General features: G+C 39.9%; 3 protein-coding genes and 1 pseudogene across 3 annotated transcripts; all 4 read left to right on the forward strand.

Moving 5' to 3' along the window:
• The first annotated feature begins 573 nt into the window (after positions 1 to 573).
• LOC122597646 (chitinase CLP-like) lies at positions 574 to 1,890 on the forward strand. Its single transcript, XM_043770221.1, has one exon. It carries the CDS (start codon positions 574 to 576, stop codon positions 1,888 to 1,890), a length of 1,317 nt encoding a protein of 438 aa, XP_043626156.1.
• Positions 1,891 to 3,665: 1,775 nt separating this feature from the next.
• LOC122597647 (gamma conglutin 1-like) lies at positions 3,666 to 4,982 on the forward strand. Its single transcript, XM_043770222.1, has one exon. The coding sequence runs from the start codon at positions 3,666 to 3,668 to the stop codon at positions 4,980 to 4,982; it is 1,317 nt and encodes a 438-aa protein (XP_043626157.1).
• Positions 4,983 to 5,811: 829 nt separating this feature from the next.
• LOC122597648 lies at positions 5,812 to 7,145 on the forward strand (annotated as a pseudogene).
• A 5,702-nt stretch (positions 7,146 to 12,847) lies between these two features.
• On the forward strand, positions 12,848 to 14,503 carry LOC122597649. The gene has a single exon (XM_043770223.1). It carries the CDS (start codon positions 12,848 to 12,850, stop codon positions 14,501 to 14,503), a length of 1,656 nt encoding a protein of 551 aa, XP_043626158.1.
• Positions 14,504 to 20,602: the final 6,099 nt, after the last annotated feature.

A 20,602-nucleotide genomic window follows, 5' to 3' on the forward strand; every position in this document is an offset into this window, starting at 1 on the left:
AAAATAACTAGTTTAATTATGCAACCAATAAGATTTATATAAAATGGGTATATATTGTGATGTTCTACACAATATAGTATAGCTATGAAAGATTACTACATTTACAACATACAAATTCAAATAACTATAAAATATCACAATTTTGTGAACTATGTATGATACAGTATGATATATGACTTATCAACGTAGTTGAGAATTAGGAATTGAAGAAAATAAACCATCTTTATCACAACTACACGTACTACTCGAAGTATGATATAAAAATATTTTCTATACATAGTCGCTGGCGGAATTTTGGTTATCTTTTATGGATTGGATAGCTTTGAAAGTTTTATTGAAACGATCGATGTCCAAATTACGTTTGCAACCGCATGATCATATATGTGATGCATGCAGTATGGGCTGATGAAGTCTTTCCAATTGAACTTCCAACAAACCAAATTAATACGAGTAAAACATAAGTCGATATATTATACATAGATAGTAGAAGTAGTAGATGTAGATGTATGTAAATTCGCTTGAGCCCTCCGCAGTTGATCGAGATATAATACTAGCTAGTAACATATATTAAAAATGTTTTGGGTTGTAAAACTACTTGTTTTGGTTTTAGCCTTAATAATATCATATGAAAATGATCATCGGGTTATAGCTCTTCCACCATACACTTCCATAGTCGTTCCAGTTACCAAACGTACCGATGCCGCTAAGCCTCTCTACAGTGTCGAGATCATGACAGCCTCTGTGAATATGCGTATGATGACTGTAAACTTCCTTATAGATATCGACGCTCCCTTCATATGGAACGACTGCATCATAATATCGAGAGCTGGAAGTTGTCCCACCAACACGGTTTGCGCTTATCCGATTAATTGTCAAGGATTTCTATGCTCCAATGTGCGAACCACTTATTCTTATAAAATTGATCCCCCTTCTTGTCCACCACTAACCAACAGTTCGACGTTACCTGGTTCGGGATTTTGTATTTGCCCAGTCAATGCGGTGAACCCAGTTACAGGATCATGTGCTCAACCCATACTCAACGAGGAAGGTTTCACGGCCAACATAAGCAACGGTAGAAATGTTTTCTCTATTGCATTTAACGGCGTCCGTCTTAACGCTGCGTGTGCTACTTCTTCCACTTTTCAATCATTCCCTGCAACTGTTACTGGTGTCTTGGCTATTTCGACCTCTGCATATGCTATTCCGAATTATTTATATGACCCACTTAAAAGATCATTCGCTCTGTGTTTGCCTAGCACCGCCTCGTCCAGTACTCCCGGGGTTCTGTTTTTCGGAGGTGGTCCTTATTATCTTCTTCCTCAGTCGGACGTTGATGTAAGGAGTTACCTTTCTTATACACCTTTGTTAAACCATCCAGGTTCTTTCGGATACTTCATTCGGGTCGATTCGATTGTTATAAGGTTTTCATCTATTGCTATACCCACGAATCTCGCTACCAAGCTTAGTACAATCGACCCATACACCGCTCTTAGAACCGACATCTATAATAGCTTGGTTCGTATAATTTCTTTCTATACGATAGGAGTCCCTCGTGCAAGTCCAGTCGCGCCATTTGGACTTTGCTTCAGGACCTTCCTCCCACTCTTATTGACGGCCGTTCCTGATATCGATTTGATCCTCCCGGATGGGGTGAAGTGGACTATATACACCTCTAATTCCATCATACAGGTATCCAGAGACGTGGCGTGCCTAGCGTTTGTTGACGGTGGTGCGACATTAGAACATGCGATTGTGATCAGGACATATCAACTTGAGGATAACTTCCTGGAGTTTAGTTTAGAAAATTCGACTCTCGGGTTTAGTTCTTCACTGTTACGTCGGCGAACTTCTTGTACAAATTTCAACTTTACTCTGACCAATAGCGGCTGATCGAAGATGTTTCACAAGATATCAAACAGTTTTTTCCATCTTTTCCCATAATTAAAGTCATAATAAGAATCAATGCTAGTTAAGTTTCTGTTTGTAGTATAAAAACTAGGATTGGATGTTAGTTTTTGTTTGTTTGTTTCATCCTCGAACGATAAAGTATTCAAAATTGAAAAACAGAGGGGTACTTCTACATGATCAAGAGTTTGTTAATATATTTGAAATTGAAAAACAGTGTGCTTTATTTAGATCTGTAAACAGCATACCGATTTTCTTGGATCATCAGGGTTTTTGGTTGCTTTAAGCACATATCCGATGCGTGATGGATATCTAGTGTAGTACCGGGCTACGGTTCCCTCATTAATTTGGTGAGTTTCTCTTATAGGAATTGAATCTGACAAAAACTTACCCTACTTCTCTCTTCTCTTCACATTGTCAACCACGTGACGAGTCAGTCCTAGCTAATACTACTCTTCCCCGCAAACACAATGTGAACTCCATCCTGAGCAGGACGATACCTGGAAAAATTATCAAAAGGGGCAAAGTTAAAAAAATTCAAGAGCAATAATCTAAATAGGGGCAAAATGTTAAAACCTATAAGAAAATTTTAAATTTCTATGAAATTTAATTTTTAAAAATACTATGACAAAATTTAAATTTTGAGGTGACATTTGACCCCCTTACCTCCCTTTAGTACCGACACTGATCCTGAGAGTACTGCATGCATGCGGGTAAATGACTTCAACTTGGAGTTAAATAAATAATCCCTCATCAATTTATGATTAAGTCAATGTATAGTATGATGTCGATCTAATCAACGTACGTTTTTTTATGACCAAAAACATGTCCATGTAATAACACATGGTTGAAGATATATAAATTCATATATAGTTGAGAACATTAAAGAATTAAGTAAAGAAACAAAAAAATGCTTCTTATTCTACAAATACTTCTCCTTCTAGCCTTCCTCTTTAATGAGCCTAAAGCCATCACAGAATATGTACCATATATATGTACCGTCTTGGTCCAATAAAGTTGCTCCGGTGAACAAACATACTGATGATGCTGCTAAGCCTCTCTATAGTGTTCAATTCATAACAGCCTTTGTTGACGAGCATTTACCCAAAAAAGTTGAAAGACCGGTGTCTTAGACACTGGCTTTACCTTCCTGTTGTGCCACATCGACTAGGACCGGCGTTGTAGCTAGTGGCCGACTTGGTACCAAAAACCTTAAGACTGGTGTCTAAGACACCGATTTTCATAGTTTTGCAAATTTTCTAACTAATGTTGGTATTTACACCAAAATGGGTCGAAATTTTATATATAGTATCTGTAAAAAAAATTCTATACGCTAGCTATGAAAATTACTACCTTTACAACATGCGAATTCAAAAATACATAAAATTGCATTTTTGTGAACTATGTTATGCTTTGTTAAACGTACTCAGAGGATTAGTAATTTTAAGAAAAAAATAGTACTGAATAAATAAACCATCTTATCAAGACTACTTGTATACTATAATTAAACTTTCTATAAATAGTCGCCGCATTTTGGTTATCTTTATGGATAGCTTTAATAGTTTTATCGAAACGATCGAATGTCCAAAATAAGCTTGCAACCGCATGATGATATATGTCATGCAATATGGGCTGATAAAGTCTTTCAAACTTCGAAACAAACGATGACCAAATAAAACATAAGTCGATATACTTTATATATAGTAAGCTTGAGCTCTCCGCAGTTGATTGTAATTAATATACTACGAGTAACATTTAAAATGCTTTGGGTTTTAAAAGTACTTGTTACGGTTTTAGCCTTAATTTCATATGAACATGAGGTTATAGCAGCTCCGTTTAATCCACCATACACTTCCATAGTCGTTCCAGTTACTAAACGTACCGATGCTGCTAAGCCTCTCTATAGCATCGAGATCATGACAACATATGTAAATATGCGTTACTTGACTGCAAACTTCCTTATAGATATCGACGCTCCCTTCATATGGCACGACTGCATCCTACAATGGAACAGTTTTCCCGGAAGTTGTCCCGCCAACACGCTTTGCACCTACCCGGTTTCTTGTGAAGAATACCAATGCACCGACATAAGAACTACTTATTCATATAAGATTAACCCGCCTTTTTGTCCACCAGTAACCAACAGTTCGACGTTACCTGGTTGGGGATATTGTACGTGCCTGGTCAATGTGGTGAACCCGGTAACAGGATCATGTGCTCAACCCCTACTCAACTATGATGATTTCACGGCCAACACAAGCAACGGTAGAAATGTTTTCACTAGTTCATATTACGGTGCCAATCCTAACGCTGCGTGTGCTCCTTCATCTACTTTTCAATCATTCCCAGCAACTGTTACTGGTGTCATGGCGTTTTCTTCCTCACCATACGCCTTACCGGCTTATTTATATCAACCACTTAAAAAATCATTAGCTCTATGCTTGCCTAGCATCTTGTCCACTCCTGGGGTTCTGTTTTTCGGAAGTGGTCCTTATTACCTTCTTCCTCAATCGGACGTTGATGTAAGGAGTTACCTTTCTTTTACACCTTTATTAAAGCATCCAGGTTCATTTGGATACTTTATTCGTGTCAATTCAATTGTTATAAGGAGAAGATCTATTGCTATACCCACGAATCTCGCTACCAAGCTTAGTACAATCGACCCATACACCGTTCTTAGAACTGACATCTATAATAGCATGGTTCAAATAATTTCTTTCTATACAATAGGAGTCCCTCGTGCAAGTCCAGTCGCACCTTTTGGACTTTGTTTCAGGACCTTCACCCCGTTCGTATTAAGGGTCATTCCTGATATCGATTTGATCCTCCCGAATGGGGTGAAGTGGACTATATACACCTCTAATTCCATCATACAAATATCGAGAGACGTGGCATGCCTAGCGTTTGTTGACGGTGGCGCGTCATCAGAACATGCGATCGTGATCGGGACATATCAACTTGAGGATAACTTCCTGGAGTTTAGTTTAGAAAATTCTACTTTCGGGTTTAGTTCTTCACTGTTACGTCAGCGAACTTCTTGTGCAAATTTCAACTTTACTCTGATCAATAGCATCTGAAGAAGATGTTTCACAAGATATCAACAGTTTTTCCTTTTGTAATATACACTTGGTTAAGTGTTTGCCATGTTTTATGTTATTCGGTTGTTTCTGTCTTTTCTTATTAACTTTTGGCTTTCTGTAAGTAATGGGTAGTTAGCCAGATCGATCATCTGCTATACATGATTCAGTGTTTATTAAAGTACTCAAAAATCGGAAAACAGAGGAATCACGCCTTCACTTTTCATTATTAATCAAACCGGAAACTATTTTGTTAGTAGGCTTGTTTGAAACAAAATTTTATAAAGGTTAAAAGTCGAATAAGGGTAACTGAGAGAAGCATATTCGGTCTTTAGGGATGCCCAAATCACGTGGGAATTAAGCGAATGTATTTTATCAACGTCATCAGCCCATACGTGATGAGTTGATGAGTATCCAATGTGTTACCGAGCTACGTTTACCATTACTTCTTTTTCATTTTTTTTAGTAAAAAAACCATCAATTTGGTATGTTCTTTTTATAGGAATCTGACAAAAGCTTTCCCTGATTCTCTCTTCTCCTCACACTGTCACCCACGTGACCAATGTGAACTCCTAATACTACTCTTCCCCACAAACACAATGTGAACTCGATCCTGAGAGTAGTGCAACCATGCGGGTAAATTAAATGACTTCAACTTGGAGTTAAATAATCCCTCATCAGTGTATGATTAAGTCAACAAATACTATACTATATGGTGTCGATCCAATCAATATTTTTATGACCAAAAACTGGAGAAAATGTCATATGGTCGAAGATATATAAATTCATATATAGTTGAGAACATAAAAGAAGAAAACAAACAAAAAAAATGCTTCTTATTCTACAAATTGTTCTTCTAGCCTTTCTCTTTAACGAGCCTAAAGCCATTGCAGAATATGTACCATATGTACCGTCTTGGCCCAACAAAGTTGCTCCGGTGAACAAACATACTGATGCTGCTAAGCCTCTCTATAGTGTTCAATTCATAACAGCCTTTGTTGATGAGCATTTCCTGTTTGAAAAGTTTGTTATAGACATAGAAGCTCCTTTTCCATGGCGCGACTGCGTCGTGGATTGGAACAATTATATAAGATCTTGCCCCACTTGCCACTATCCTGTTTCTGGTAAAGAGTATCAATGCACAGAGGTGCAAACTACTTACTCTTATCAAAGTCCTTCATGTCATCCAGTAAATAGTGGTTCCACATCACCTGGTTCGCAACATTGCAGTTGCCCGGTCAATGTGGTGAGCCCGGTTGATGGGACATGTAGTCAAGCCCTGCTAACCTATGACATTTTTTCACTTAACGCAAGTGATGGCAGGAATCCATATCCAAGTACCTATAATGCTGGTTCTAACGCAGGATGTGCTCCATCAAGTACTTTTGACTCCTTCCCTGCTAATGTTAGAGGGGTAATGGCGTTTTCCAGATCTCCTTATGCAAAACCTGCAGGGGTTATGGATGTTGGGCCTGGCCCGTATGATGTTCCGGTATGGAAGGATATACTAGCTCTATGTTTGCCCAGCACCTTGTCTACTCCGGGGGTTATGTTTTTTGGGGATGGCCCGTATTATCTTATTCCCAACCCGAATGTTGATATAAAAAGTTTACTCTCTTATACTCCGTTATTGGAGCTTCCAGGTTCTTTTGGTTATTTTGTCGCTGTCAAAGCTATCGTTATTAAGGGAAGATCTATCAATGTCTCTACTGGGAACATTACCACCAAGCTTACTACAACTGAGCCTTATACCATTCTTAGATCAGATATTTATAAGCGTGTGATTCGGAGATTTTCAAAGGTTACTAGACGAATACCTGCTGCAAAGCCAATTACACCATTTGGCCTCTGCTACATCTCCAAAAATAAAACCAAACCCGGGTTAAAAGTTCCTGATATTCATCTTCTTCTCCAGGGAGGGAGTAAGTGGACTATATCCAAATCTAATTCAATTAAGTAACAACTCACGTTGCGTGTCTGGCATTTATCGATGGTGGCCCAACAAGTGAACCTCCAATCGTACTCGGCACTTTTCAGTTTGAGGATAATTTTCTGGTGTTTAATGCGGAGAATTTGACTTTAGGGTTCAGTTCGTCCTTGCTAAACAAGAGGACTTCTTGTACAAACTTCAACTTCACCATACCTAGTAATAAGTACCCATGATTGTTTGTTTAGTTATGTTTAGCCATATTTGTTTGATCATGTACTTATGGCTAGGCACCCAATAATAATGAAAGTTTTATATCTGTTTCACCATACCTAGTAATATGTATCCATGATTGTTTGTTTGATCATGTCCTTATTAAAGAAACATCTATCCATGTTCCGAATAGATTCCCCCCACCTAATACCCTTCTCACTTTAAAAAATCAATGGTAGGAAATACAGAAACTAGGACCATCAAGCCCAATTCATTAAAGTCAGAAATTTACCTTAAAAGGCATTTTTAAACAATCTTATAAGTCATATCTTAATCTTAATCTTAATATATATTATAAGACAGTTGAATTAATGACTTATTAACCAATCAAATTGTTCGCTTATGTCATCATGTAGATAAACTATAAATTAAAAATTATAATAATCATCGTCCAAATATATTACTAGTATTTATATTAATTTGTAGAAAAAGTCTTATCCAAATATTTTATATTTAGTTTTTCAAAGTTACAATTGTCATTCAAATCAAGAGTCTTAATTGTTCTCAAAGAATATGGAAACAATCCTAATTGTTATCTAATTATCATAGGACAAGTGATTGAAAATAAACATATTGATGTTATGGGTCCGCATCATGATCAAGTACATATAGTTGAATGTCAAGTACAAGATCACAAGTATGTTTATATTTTAATTCTTAATTACCTTTCATAAATATCACACTATGAATACAACTGGTTTCAAAAAATTATATAATAGAGAAATTATTGTAGCATGTGCTTTGTGGAATGACTAGCACAAACAATTCCATCAATATGTCTTAGCAAACACTAAGACATTCTATAATAGACAGTGACGAACCTATAATTATTGTACCATAACTTGCAAAGTATAACACTTAGATCCGTATATTTTCAAAACTATAAATTTTTTTGAATTATAAAAATGAAATTCTAATATTGATAATATCGTAAACCTCGTGTTCAGTGTTGGACACGGGTCTAAAATCTAGTGTGTAACTAAATTGGAAAAGAAAATTGTCAAAAGTGACAAAACTTTTAAAAACCATTAAATATAGTAAAAAGTTCTTTACGACCACAAAAAATCTTAACAATTTTACAATGGGGTTAGTGGCTCATTGTCAAGGTTTTTGGCATCGGGTAATCCATCTGACTTGAATCTCAACACTTCTTAACCAAGTAGATTACCCAAGGTCCAAGAATTGGGTGTATTGATCAGTTATGGATGACACATAATTGACCCACACAACATATATTCGAAAGTAATTTGTTTAATCTGTAAACACGTACAAGAAACATGTCCATGTTAGGACTTAGAATTCTGCGTGTGGAACTTTGATGTGATCATACCTAAAGGTAACTGATGACGTACATGTCCGGAACCCATTTAATCACTCTAACCACTATTTCCGTAGGCTAATGAAATAAGGCTACAGAAATAGTAAATCTCACTCCAGCTATCACTTCCGTAGGCTAATGAAGTAAGACTACGGAAACACTCAGGGAATCTAAAACCGTACGCAAGTGACGATAGTCTGAGCACTGTAGTCAGATCTTAGTTGTCTCGTTCCCCAAAGTCAACTTTCGTACATAACTAGACGACGCACCGAATAACGGTCTCTTGGTCGTGTGATGTCATTTGCCAGGAACCTCTTACACACTCGATGTCACTACTTGGGGACCAGATTCAGCTTCCTATGCTGCTTTAAATACCTGCCTTTGACCTCAACTCAAGGGCATGTAAAAATTACTCTCAAAACACCCTCATAATTGTAACACCCCGAGCTACGCACGAGATGTCTCCGAAAAGATATGGCGTATGCATGGAATTATCGTAGAACATGATCTATATGCATAAAAGGATCCGGTGAATCCAACATTAATAATCAAGTATAAAATGCATAACATAGGGCGAATGAATCCTGGATCCATGTAAGTCCAAGCCCAGGTCCTAGCACAAGCCTCAATCGATCACCACGTATTGGATTCACAAGTTTACCTAAAAAGTGTACTAAACAAGGTCAACACTAGGTTGGTGAGTTCGTAGGAGCAAATGACAAGGATCTAAATCCAAATCCATTCGCATTATGAACAAAGATAATGAACAAGGAACACACTTACAATAAGTCCTTAAAAGGCATAATTATTCAATTTGGGTTGGCTCGTAGCGCAACCTAGACCAACATGTATCCATTACACAAATTATACCAAAACTAGAACACATGTAATGCACGAGAACACAAAATATGGACATCAACAAGTATCCATTAAGTTCTAAAATGTCAAACAAGTTCATCAATGTTCCTAAATTGTTCTCATGTCATTCAATTCTCATTAAGTACATAAAGTACCCGTTTATTGCACTTGCACACATTGCACCTCAATTGTCCACCCTATTGTCTTAAGTACATCATGTCCATCAAACACAACCAAACACAATACACATACATTTCATACGACTTTACATTTAAGGAATCTTAGATGTTTGTATACAGGGTCACCCACAGCCTTCCCACCACATCTGCAACTCATTAAATGTATCATCGTCTTCCCTGTATGTACAACTATCCTAATCATAAATAAAACAATCATACTCAAACAATCCATCATCAATCAATTTCCATCAATGACCCTCACATAGGTACTCACATAATGAACTACGCAAGGAATTTAGAATACACATAGTAAACAAGAACAAGTAATAATGATATCCATAAGTATCTAACAAGTTCTATAATGCCAAACATGTCTATCAATGTCCCTTAATTGAACTCAATTGCACGTAATGTACCTCAATGTACTCAATTGCACGTAATGAACCTCATTGTACTCAATTACACGTAATGTACCTCATTGTACTCCATTGCACGTAATGTACCTTATTGTACTCAATTGCACTTAATGTACCTCAATGTACTCAATTGCACCATGACCATCAATGTCCACCCAGAAACAACACTATGTGTATATACTTCGTACGATACTACTTTAGAAAGGCCTTTGATGCTTATATATAGGGTCACCCGCAGCCTTCCCACCACATCTCCAACCTTTCGAAGGTAATACCGTCTTCCATATATACACAACTAACCTAATAATCAACCAAACATGTACATACAATAATCATATAACAACCACGTATTTACACGTCAACAAATCCATCAATCAAACAATATCATCACTCAAGACACTCAAACATATGCACAATCAAGTCATGTCATCATCAAGGAAATCAAACGTATGCACAATTGAACTACGTCATCAATCAAGGTAAACACATAATTGCACAAACAAACAAGTTAACACACAAAGGTTGAACACTTTTCAGCCCGAATCTCAAACGAGTAGGGAGCTATGAACTCACCTTGATTTCCAAGCAAAACAACACGTTAATATCGAGCTATAAATGTCCAACAACCGTCACGTGTCCACAACCTATCAACATATATCATAGTATCATCAAAGACAACTCTATAACCCTACACAAGTTGGTTAAGTAAGTTCAAGTCAAGTCACAACTCACAAACGCTTCAACAACCTTTCCGAGTAGGAATAAAACACTTTGACTTGACATGTCTTAGAATCGAAGGAAGATTCAACCCAAATAAATGTTACCACAAGAAACTAGCCTCTCATACGATTCCAACGATAGGCCATATGACTCGATTGGACTCACGGATCAAAAGTTATAGATGTTTGAAAACTTGTCAAGAAAGCTGCACAAACTCGCGACACGAGTTTATTGGCTAGCGACACGAGCTGAACAACACCTCGCGGCACGAGTTCCCCAGGTCGTGGCACAAGAAAAAGTACTGGTCAAGAGACACCAAAACTCGCGGCACGAGCCCTACTCCTCGCGGCACGAGTTTCTGCAGGTCTGCAGAAAAACATGATCCAAACTCGATTTTGACATCCCCAAACACCATTTTGACTTCCAAATCGACCAAGGAACCTTTCTAACTTGTTTTTGAACATTATCAAACATAAATAAATATATTTAGACTCGACCCACTTCACAAATTCGTTTCATTACATCAATTTCGTACCAAAATCGTTTTTGACCTAAATTGAACCACCAAGAACCCTAATTCGCGTTTTGACTCGATTTGTTACCCGAATTTACTTGAAACCAGTTAGAAACAAGTTAATAAACATAAAATGATGAAGAAGGGATGAGTTTCACTTACCAAATTTTCTTCCAAAAGCTTAACCCTAGTTTGACCCAAAAGAGGATGTTCTTGCACTTTTTGATGACTCAAATCTTGATATGATGCAAAAGAGATGTAATAGATGATCTTTTCTAGAACTAATCTAACTTGAAACCATAATATTGGTGTAAGAATCTTAGAGAGAGAGAGGAGTTGGAAGGGGAGCCGGCCTAGATTCCAAAAGGGTAGGCTCCCGCTCCGCTAAATTTGACAAATAGCTAAACGTTAACCCTTTAAATGCCAAAACGAACTCACAAACGTATTTTAACTTAACGTTTCGCTAAAGCTCGCTTATTCGCCCAAGTTTCTACCTTGATTAACAAAAGTCATTTAATTTAGTTATTAATTTGATTGTTTTCAAATTGTAAGCATCGATTAGCATGACTAATGATCTCGACACACACACAAGTCCAAAATTGCACGACAAATTGTTCTATATGTACACATTGCACTTAAATGAACCCAAAAAGACTTAAATTATATTACTAACTAGATTGTTAGCCAAGTTGCACAAAATAGTCAACGGGTCAAAAGTCACAGTTGTTACAATAATACACTTGGTGGCATAAAGAATTCATTGCTTCATACCAACCGGGAATCGCCAACAAGTACCCTCATTTCCCAAGATCTAACCTAATTGAGATTAACTAATTCAAGGGTAACTTTATCCTTGAACAAGTGGCGCCATCCGCACTCCAAAACTAAAGATCTTGTGAAACTCTTTCAACATGGCGGAGGCGGGCCCTCCTCCAGGTTTCGAAGCACCTCTAACTCAAGCAGATGTACCTCTGGTACAACCAGACGCACCCCCAATACAAACAAATGCACCTCCTAGTCAGGCAACTAACCAGGTTGAGACAATCGAAAACCTGTTGCGGCAACACTTACGGCGTTTAAACATGGAAGCCGTCAGAACTCGCCTAAATTATGATGAAGATGGTGACAACGTAGAAGAAATAGAAGCAGATACACCGCCAGTAAGAAGCAACGGAAGACGGGCCGGAACCAGGGTACATTTCACCGAAAACATACCAGAAAACAATGTTGCGGCGACAAATGCGCAGAGACAAGCACCAAACTTACCACCTTTAGCCGCAAAGTTCGTGCAAACCAACGGTCAAACTTACAATCCATTTTATCATGGATTTGCACAGTCAACTCCCGTGACTCCAAACTATAGCCAACCGATACCAACTCAAACACAACATAACCCTAAACCCCCCAAAATAATCAAAGCGGAGGCTCCGGAGGCGCGAGCCAATTTCACATTCCACAGTACAATGCACATTTTGGAACAAATAACCAGCCGCAGAGGCAAAGTCAAACCTTTCAACCACAATTTCCCTCACAATTTCCTCCACAATTTCCTCCACAATTTCCTCCACAATTTCAGCCACAATTTCCATTACAATTTCCTCCACAATATCAACCACAACACCATCTCCAACAACCATATTCATACCAACCCAGCGGAAGCATGCCGCAGGGTAGTTCCGGAGCCCCCAGTGCGCTGGACATGATAGTACAAACAGAACCCGGACCCTTCATACAGTGGATCGAAGATTATCCACTACCAGAAGGCGGGTTACCAAAAGGAATGTCCATGTACGATGGCAAAGAAGACCCCGACAACCACCTGAAACATTTCAACGGCATGATAAGAATGCAGAGGTGGGTAGTCCCCGTCGTATGCCACATGTTCGCCATGACTCTCAAGGACGCGGCAAGAGCATGGTTGGAAAGCCTTCCAACTGGAAGCATCGTAAGCTTTGATGATTTGAAAACTAAGTTCCGGTCATACTTTGGACAGCAGAGGAAGTACAAGAAGATGCATTTAGAAGCCCACGATATTAAGAGAAGAGACAATGAAAGCGTCAGACAATTTATGACAAGGTATACTGATGAAACGGCATTAATGAAAGGTCTCAACGAAAATAAAAAAATTTCAGGTTTTGTACACGGGCTGCGTTTTCAGCCCTTGATAGAGTTCTTGTCTAGGGACTTGCCGGAAGAATACACTACTCTCATGGATAGAACCCACATATGGCTAGTGGGAAAAGAGACAGCCGGAGGAGTTGGGGGACCAATATACGGCTCCGGGGGGAAGGACATTGATAGAGGACGTAGAAATAGAAATTTCCGCATGGAAAGGAATCGGTCCGCACCCTTCCATAGAGGGCAAGCCTCTCCCCCGAACCACCATGGGACAATCTATCACGCCTCACGGCCGCCGCGCGACATCTTATCCACCGAGAAGGCTTCGGCCAAAAGTCCAGGAAAATTCAAAGGCCCCGACATGACTAAATTCTGTGAATACCATAACCGGCCGGGGCACGATACGAATGATTGCAAGGTACTTAAAGGGAAAGTAGAAGAAGCTATGAGATCCGAAAGGTATTCATCGTTGTTGAAAGGCATGAAAGAAACAAGCTCACGACAGAATGGTGAACGACAAGTGGCACGAGAAAAAACAGAACCAAAGATAGAACCGCTAGAAGATCCGATTATGGCCATCGAAACATGTCAGAAAAATAAGGAAGTCCTAACAGACGAACCATGGAAAAATGTAACGATTAGCTTTCCCCCAATACGGGAGACGGAAGCTTCCGACGGCCCGATTCTAATTAGTGCTATCATTGGAAATCATCCAGTCCGGAGAATATACCTAGATACAGGTAGCGGATGTGAAGTTATGTACGAGCATTGTTTTTTAAAATTGAAGGCGGAGTTAAGAAAAACTAGACGGGACATTATCAGCCCGCTGGTTGGTTTCTCCATGGAAAGGTCATGGTCTCTAGGAGAAATCACATTATGGGTAAGGATAGGAGAAATGCCGAAGGTTCGAACCGAGAAGCTGACATTTATAATAGTGAGAGCCGCATCGTCCTATAATGTCATTTTGGGAAGAACAGCCATGCGCAAGTTCGGAATGGTACAATCCCCAAGGCACGGGGTAGTCAAGTTCGCAACCCCCTACGGAGTAGGATGTATCAAAGCTGACCCGAAGCAGGAACATGTGTGTGCACAAATCAATGTGTCAAAAGAAGAGCAAGTAATAGAAAGAGAAAAGCTGCGGAACCAACGACCGAAAAAATCTTCATCAATGAGGAACACCCGGAGCAGTATATACTAATAGGGAGACAACTGCCAAAAGAATGAAAAGAAAGGTTGAGAACGCTCCTGCAAAAGAACAAAGACGTGTTTGCTTGGAAGCCTGCGGACATGACAGGCGTCCCTAGACAATTAAAGCTTAATGATGAAATAGTAGACACGCAACACCGCCTAAATGCAAGGCCGCAGGTTACCCCCGTAAAACAAAAAAGAAGAAGTTTGGCTTCGGATAGGAGCAAAGCAGCCAAAGAACAAGTCGACGACTTAATCCACGCAGGAATTTTGCGGGAAGTGAAATACCAAAGCTGGATTGCAAATCCAGTGATGGTCAAAAAACATGACGGTGGCTGGAGGATGTGTGTGGATTTCACAGATATTAACAAGGCATGCCCAAAAGACTGCTATCCACTCCCAGAAATTGACTGGAAAGTAGAATCATTAGTAGGCTTCAGATTGAAATGTTTCTTAGACGCTTATAAAGGCTACCACCAAATACAGATGCACCCAGATGACGAAGACAAAACAACCTTCTACACAACCGAAGGAATTTTTTGCTATAAAAAGATGCCTTTTGGTTTAAAAAATGCTGGAGCCACTTATCAAAGGTTGGTGGATAAAGCCTTCAGCAAGCAGATAGGACGAAATTTAGAAGCCTACGTAGATGATATGGTAATTAAAAGCATGGAAGAAGAGGATATGTTAAAAGACATAGAAGAAACTTTCAAAACCCTGCGGACCATAAATATGAAGTTAAACCCGAAGAAATGTTCGTTTGGGGTAGAAGAAGGCCAGTTCTTAGGTCATGTCATAACCAAAAAAGGCTTCGGAGTAGACCCAGAGAAAATCAAGGATATCCAAAGAATGCAACCCCCAAAAACAATGAAAGACGTGCAAAGCCTCAATGGGAAGCTCGCGGCACTGCACCGTTTCCTATCTAGGTCTGCGGACAAGTCGTTGCCCTTTTTCAAAACTCTTAAAGGATGCTTGGAAAAACAACATTTCAGATGGTCAGAGGAGGCACAAAAAGCATTTGATGAGTTGAAAGAACACTTGTGTCAACTCCCAATGGTTACGGCACCAAAAGCTGGGGAAACATTGTAGGTGTATCTAGCAGCCTCCGAAGAAACAATAAGTGCGGTGCTAATGGCTAACAGAAAAGAAGGGCAGCAACCAATATACTATGTCAGCAGGGTACTGCAGGGGCCGGAGGTAAGGTACCCAGAAATTGAAAAATTAGCACTAGCGCTCATCCACGCAGCCAGAAGGCTACGACGCTACTTCCAAGCACATCCAATAGAGGTACTCACTGACAAACCGATAAAACAAGTCTTGACAAAGCCAGAAGTCTTAGGAAGGCTGGCAAAATGGGCAATAGAGTTGGGAGAACACGAAGTAGAGTTCAGACCAAGAAATTCGGTGAAAGGTCAAATCCTGGCAGATTTCTTAGCAGAAACCCCACATCAAAAGTGCGGAGGGAAACGCAAACCAATACCGCAGCCAAAAAAAGAAGAAGTCGGAAGGGAAGAACAACATCAAGAAACTTGGAAATTGTTCACAGACGGAGCTTCAAGTGCCGATGGCTCCGGAGCCGGTTTGATTCTAACCAATCCCGATGGGCAAAAGTTCACGTACGCTTTACGTTTCGAATTCAAAGCTTTGAATAATGTGGCGGAATATGAGACATTGTTGGCCGGTCTTAGAATTGCCAAAGAAATGTTCACAGGTCGAGCACTTACATGCTTGTGTCGACTCCCAAATCGTCGCTTTCCAAGTTGATGGGACATACGAAGCCAAAGAACCAATTATGAAGAAATACCTGGCAAAATCCCAACAGCTGATACAAAGCTTCAAAAGCTTCCGGATTCAAAACATAAGCCGAAACCATAATAAGATCGCCGATGCATTAAGTAAGTTGGCTTCGACTTCTTTTGCGCATCTCACAAAAGAAGTCTTGGTGGAAATATTAGCGAAAAGCTCAATTGAAGCAGAAGTGCTCATCGCAGCCATCGAAGAAGAAGGGGACACTTGGATGAACCCCATAGTAGAATACTTAACAAGCGGAATACTTCCGGAAGATAAAGACCAAGCCAGAAAGATAAGAGTTAAAGCACCTCAATATGTACTTAGAGAATAAGGTTTATACCGAAAATCATACATGGGTCCCTTGTTGAGATGCATAGGCCCAAGGCAAGCTATAGAAGTAATCGGGGAAATTCATCTAGGAGCCTGCGGCTTACATTCCGGAGCCAGGATGGTGGTTGCAAAGATAATCACAATGGGTTACTATTGGCCCTCCATGCATAGAGACACAGTAGCAGAAATTCAAAAATGTGATTCGTGTCAAATACATGCCGCAGCCCCAAAAGCACCCAAGAGTGAACTTATTCCAGTGACATCGGCATGGCCGTTCTCAAAATGGGGAATCGATATCGTAGGACCTTTCCCACCAGCACCAGGAAAAGTTAAGTTTTTAGTAGTGGCAATTGATTACTTTACAAAATGGGTGGAAGCAAAACCCTTAGCCACCATCTCTGGAAAACACATGGAGAGATTCGTATGGGAACAAATCGTGACAAGGTTTGGGATTCCTAAGACGATAGTCAGTGATAACGGCAAACAATTTTGCCAAGGTGTTTTCCCAACTTTTTGCAGGAATTTAGAAATACAACAATGCTTTACATCCGTGGCTCATCCACAGGCCAACGGACAGGTAGAGGTGACAAACAAACAAATTGTACATGGGATAAAAACAAGGCTGGGAAGGAGCCAAAGTGGCTGGGTGGAAGAGCTTCATCAAGTTTTATGGGCCAACAGAACAACACCTAAAACCAGTAACGGAGTTACACCTTTCAGTTTAGTCTACGGATCAGAGGCTATGATCCCACAGGAAGTGAGTGTGCCTACGGCCCGAAGGTATAATACAGAGGAAGAAAATGAAAGACAACTCCGAGAAAACCTCGATTTGTTGGAAGAAATAAGAGAGATCGCATCAATCAAAGAAGCAACATACAAGGGAATGATCAAAAGGTACTATGACAAGAGAGTGAAGAAAGAAACTTTCCTCCCTGGGGATTACGTCTTCAGAAACAATGACGCTAGCAACGCAGAAAAACAAGGGAAGCTGGGACCCCAGTGGGAGGGACCCTACGCAGTCACAGAAGCCTGCGGCAACGGGTCCTACAAGTTAGCCACTCTACAAGGAGAAGATCTTCCAAGGACCTGGAATGGTTCTCAACTCAAAAAGTGTTACATTTGATAAATTAACAATGACATTTTTGTAAGGCATATGGAATCATTTGCCAAATTGACAAGCAACATGTCGAAAACATGTAACAAGGCATGATTAATGAAAGCATTGAAAGATGAATTTGGCCAAGTATGACGATTCTAAAAATGCTACGGCTGACACTCCTCACCGTAAGCAAAATGTACAGGCTCGCAACCTTGCGTCTCAGGATCCCAATAATCCTGAAGAACACGAGCAGGAGTCAAACCTCCTAAAAAGTATTCCAAGGCCACGTTTAAAAAACGTTCCGGCCATAAAAATCTTTATAAAAAGCCCAAGGAAACCCTTGGCACCTTCTAGAAAGATAGATGGGAAAACACATTCCAAGGTCACGTTTAAAAAACGTTCCGGCCATAAAAACTTTTATAAAAAGCCCAAGGAAACCCTTGGCATCTTCTAGAAAGACAGGAAAACACATTCCAAGGTCATGTTTAAAAAACGTTCCGGCTACGAAATTCTCATAAAATAATAATCCAAGGTAAGCCGTTGGTGCCTTCCAAACCAACCTAAAGTTATAACAAAATGAAGTATAAATAATCACTTAATCCTTGTATCCGCAACCATGACACAAAAGGCTACGGTATCATGTTCAATATGAGGTAAACACAAACAAGATCACGTAAGAATAAACATTGATAAAGCATGCAAAAGAAAATATTGTTTGGCCTACAAGGACGTTACAGACATATAAATAAAAGAGTCATTGAAACATTGTCCAAATAAAGTTCACAAATGATGTAATAATTCAAGCAACTGTGTTTGAAGGATTGCTAGAGGCCGTAGCCTTCTCCAGGCATGCCTCCGGATCCACCGCAAGTAATTCAGAAGGCGAAAGGTCGACACTGGTAGAAAGCTTGGAAAGATAGGACCATCGCTTGTTTTGAAATATTTCACCTGCCCCTCTTAGCTTGCCATAAGCCTGCGGATTGTAACCAGGGACCTTTGTCACATCAAAACCTAAGCTCTTATTTTTCAACTTCTCCAACACCTTATGGCTCCCGTAGGCAACGGACAAACCCTACACTTTACCCATCTGTTGATTGTACTCAGAAGAATGGTGGAGCTTGCGAACAACCTCCGGAAAAGCACCAATTAACTCTTTCTTTTCTTCTTTGGCGGCCGCAACCTCTTGTTCCAAAACCCCCACTTTTTCCTTCTCCTTCGACAAATCCACACTAAACTGAGTTTCCAAACTTGATTTTTCCAATTCCAAATTTTTGAATTTTTCCTGAAGATCAACCAACTCCTTCTCCGCAGCCTCTTTTCATTGTTTTTCCGCAGCCAACTCAAATTCTAACCTTTGTACTTTGGCATTCACAACCTGCGGATTTTTGGCATTCTCCAATCCCATTATCTTCCGATGGAGCATCACATTTTGACGATGATATCGACCTTTCTCTGCGTCAAGAACCTCAACTCTCCTCCGGACATCACGCTACACATATAAAATATATATATATATATATATATGTATGTGAATAATAACAATACTAAAAAAAAAGAAAAAAAAAAGAAAAAGAGAGAGAGTTTTCAACAACACAAAGTAACTAACCGCAAGAGAAAGGGAATCAATAGCATGGCGAGCCAAGGCATCGTGGAATTGCTGATTGTTCATCAAAGCTGTGGCCCGAAGACGAGCAGGGATCATTGCGTGTTCGATGTACTCAGCCCTTTCTTCCTCCAACTCCAAAGAACTATTAAAAGGAATGCCCGGAAACACAACAGAAAAAGGCTCGTCACTGTCCGGAACCATGGGAATGTGAGAATCGGGTGGACCTCCACTGCGGGATGAAGTAGCATGATGAGAATCAGTTTTACTTTGACCATCAGACTCGGAAGACTCATGCTCTCTATCAGGGATCCCAATCTTCCGGCGAGCCATTAAACCTTTTCCGGCACCATGGATAGGGGCCGCATCCTGAAAATTATCATCGGGAACCCTATATGTACCTCCGGCAGGCTCTTGAATTTTTAGACCTCTGGTTTTCTTAGACTTTTTGACTGGCTGAACATCAGAATCTTCCACAACTGTTTTTTTCCTTTTCGGAACCTTTTTCTTCTTCACAGGGGAAACTTCCTCAACCTCTTCACCGACTTCCTCGTCATTCTTCTTATTCTTTCTCTTTAAACTCTCTTTGTGAGTGGACAACACTTTTGACTTAAGAGCAGCGGCTTCAGGATTGTCAGGTATAACGGTGACCTCCGGATCCAAATTAACACGGGCAACTTCCTCAATAGTTTGTCCCTCCGGAATGTCATCCTGAATCTCAAAAGATTTTTCTTCCGTGTCATCTGCTTCCATGTACTGAAAGAAGCTCATAACTAAAACCAAAACAAATACAAACATATATTAAGGAAAACCCATGAAAAGAAGGAAAAACTCTTAATAGCACAAGAAAGATAAACAGAAAATATATATCAAGTCAAGAAAGAGGGTCTGGAGAAGTCGTACCCCTCCCATCTTGACCCACGATCCTAGGCTGGGTCGGATGAAACGCCCACAAAGGACTTATTTTAGCTAAATACAGAATAGCCTTCGGAAGGGTACGGCATCGAGTGGGTGGCCTGGATAATAGACGAACATGCTCCGGGCTTACACCTACGATAGCGTCCGAATCAGCCAAAGAGCCGCGAGCTTTACCCTTCATGTTCAGAATAATTCGGTACCCCTCAGGAATAATTACTCTCAAAACACCCTCATAATACACTTGGTGGCGTGAAGAATTCATTGCTTCATACCAACCGGGAATCGCCAACAAGTACCCTCATTTCCCAAGATCTAACCTAACTGAGATTAACTAATTCAAGGGTAACTTTATCCTTGAACAGTAACTA

The sequence above is a fragment of the Erigeron canadensis genome, chromosome 4 (assembly GCF_010389155.1).
Source record: "Erigeron canadensis isolate Cc75 chromosome 4, C_canadensis_v1, whole genome shotgun sequence".
In the NCBI taxonomy this organism is placed as follows: Eukaryota; Viridiplantae; Streptophyta; class Magnoliopsida; order Asterales; family Asteraceae; genus Erigeron; species Erigeron canadensis.

Coding starts and splice junctions, on each gene's coding strand:
- LOC122597649 (XM_043770223.1), top strand. CDS start 12,848: ATGCCGCAGGGTAGTTCCGGAGCCCCCAGTGCGCTGGACATGATAGTA.
- LOC122597646 (XM_043770221.1), top strand. CDS start 574: ATGTTTTGGGTTGTAAAACTACTTGTTTTGGTTTTAGCCTTAATAATA.
- LOC122597647 (XM_043770222.1), top strand. CDS start 3,666: ATGCTTTGGGTTTTAAAAGTACTTGTTACGGTTTTAGCCTTAATTTCA.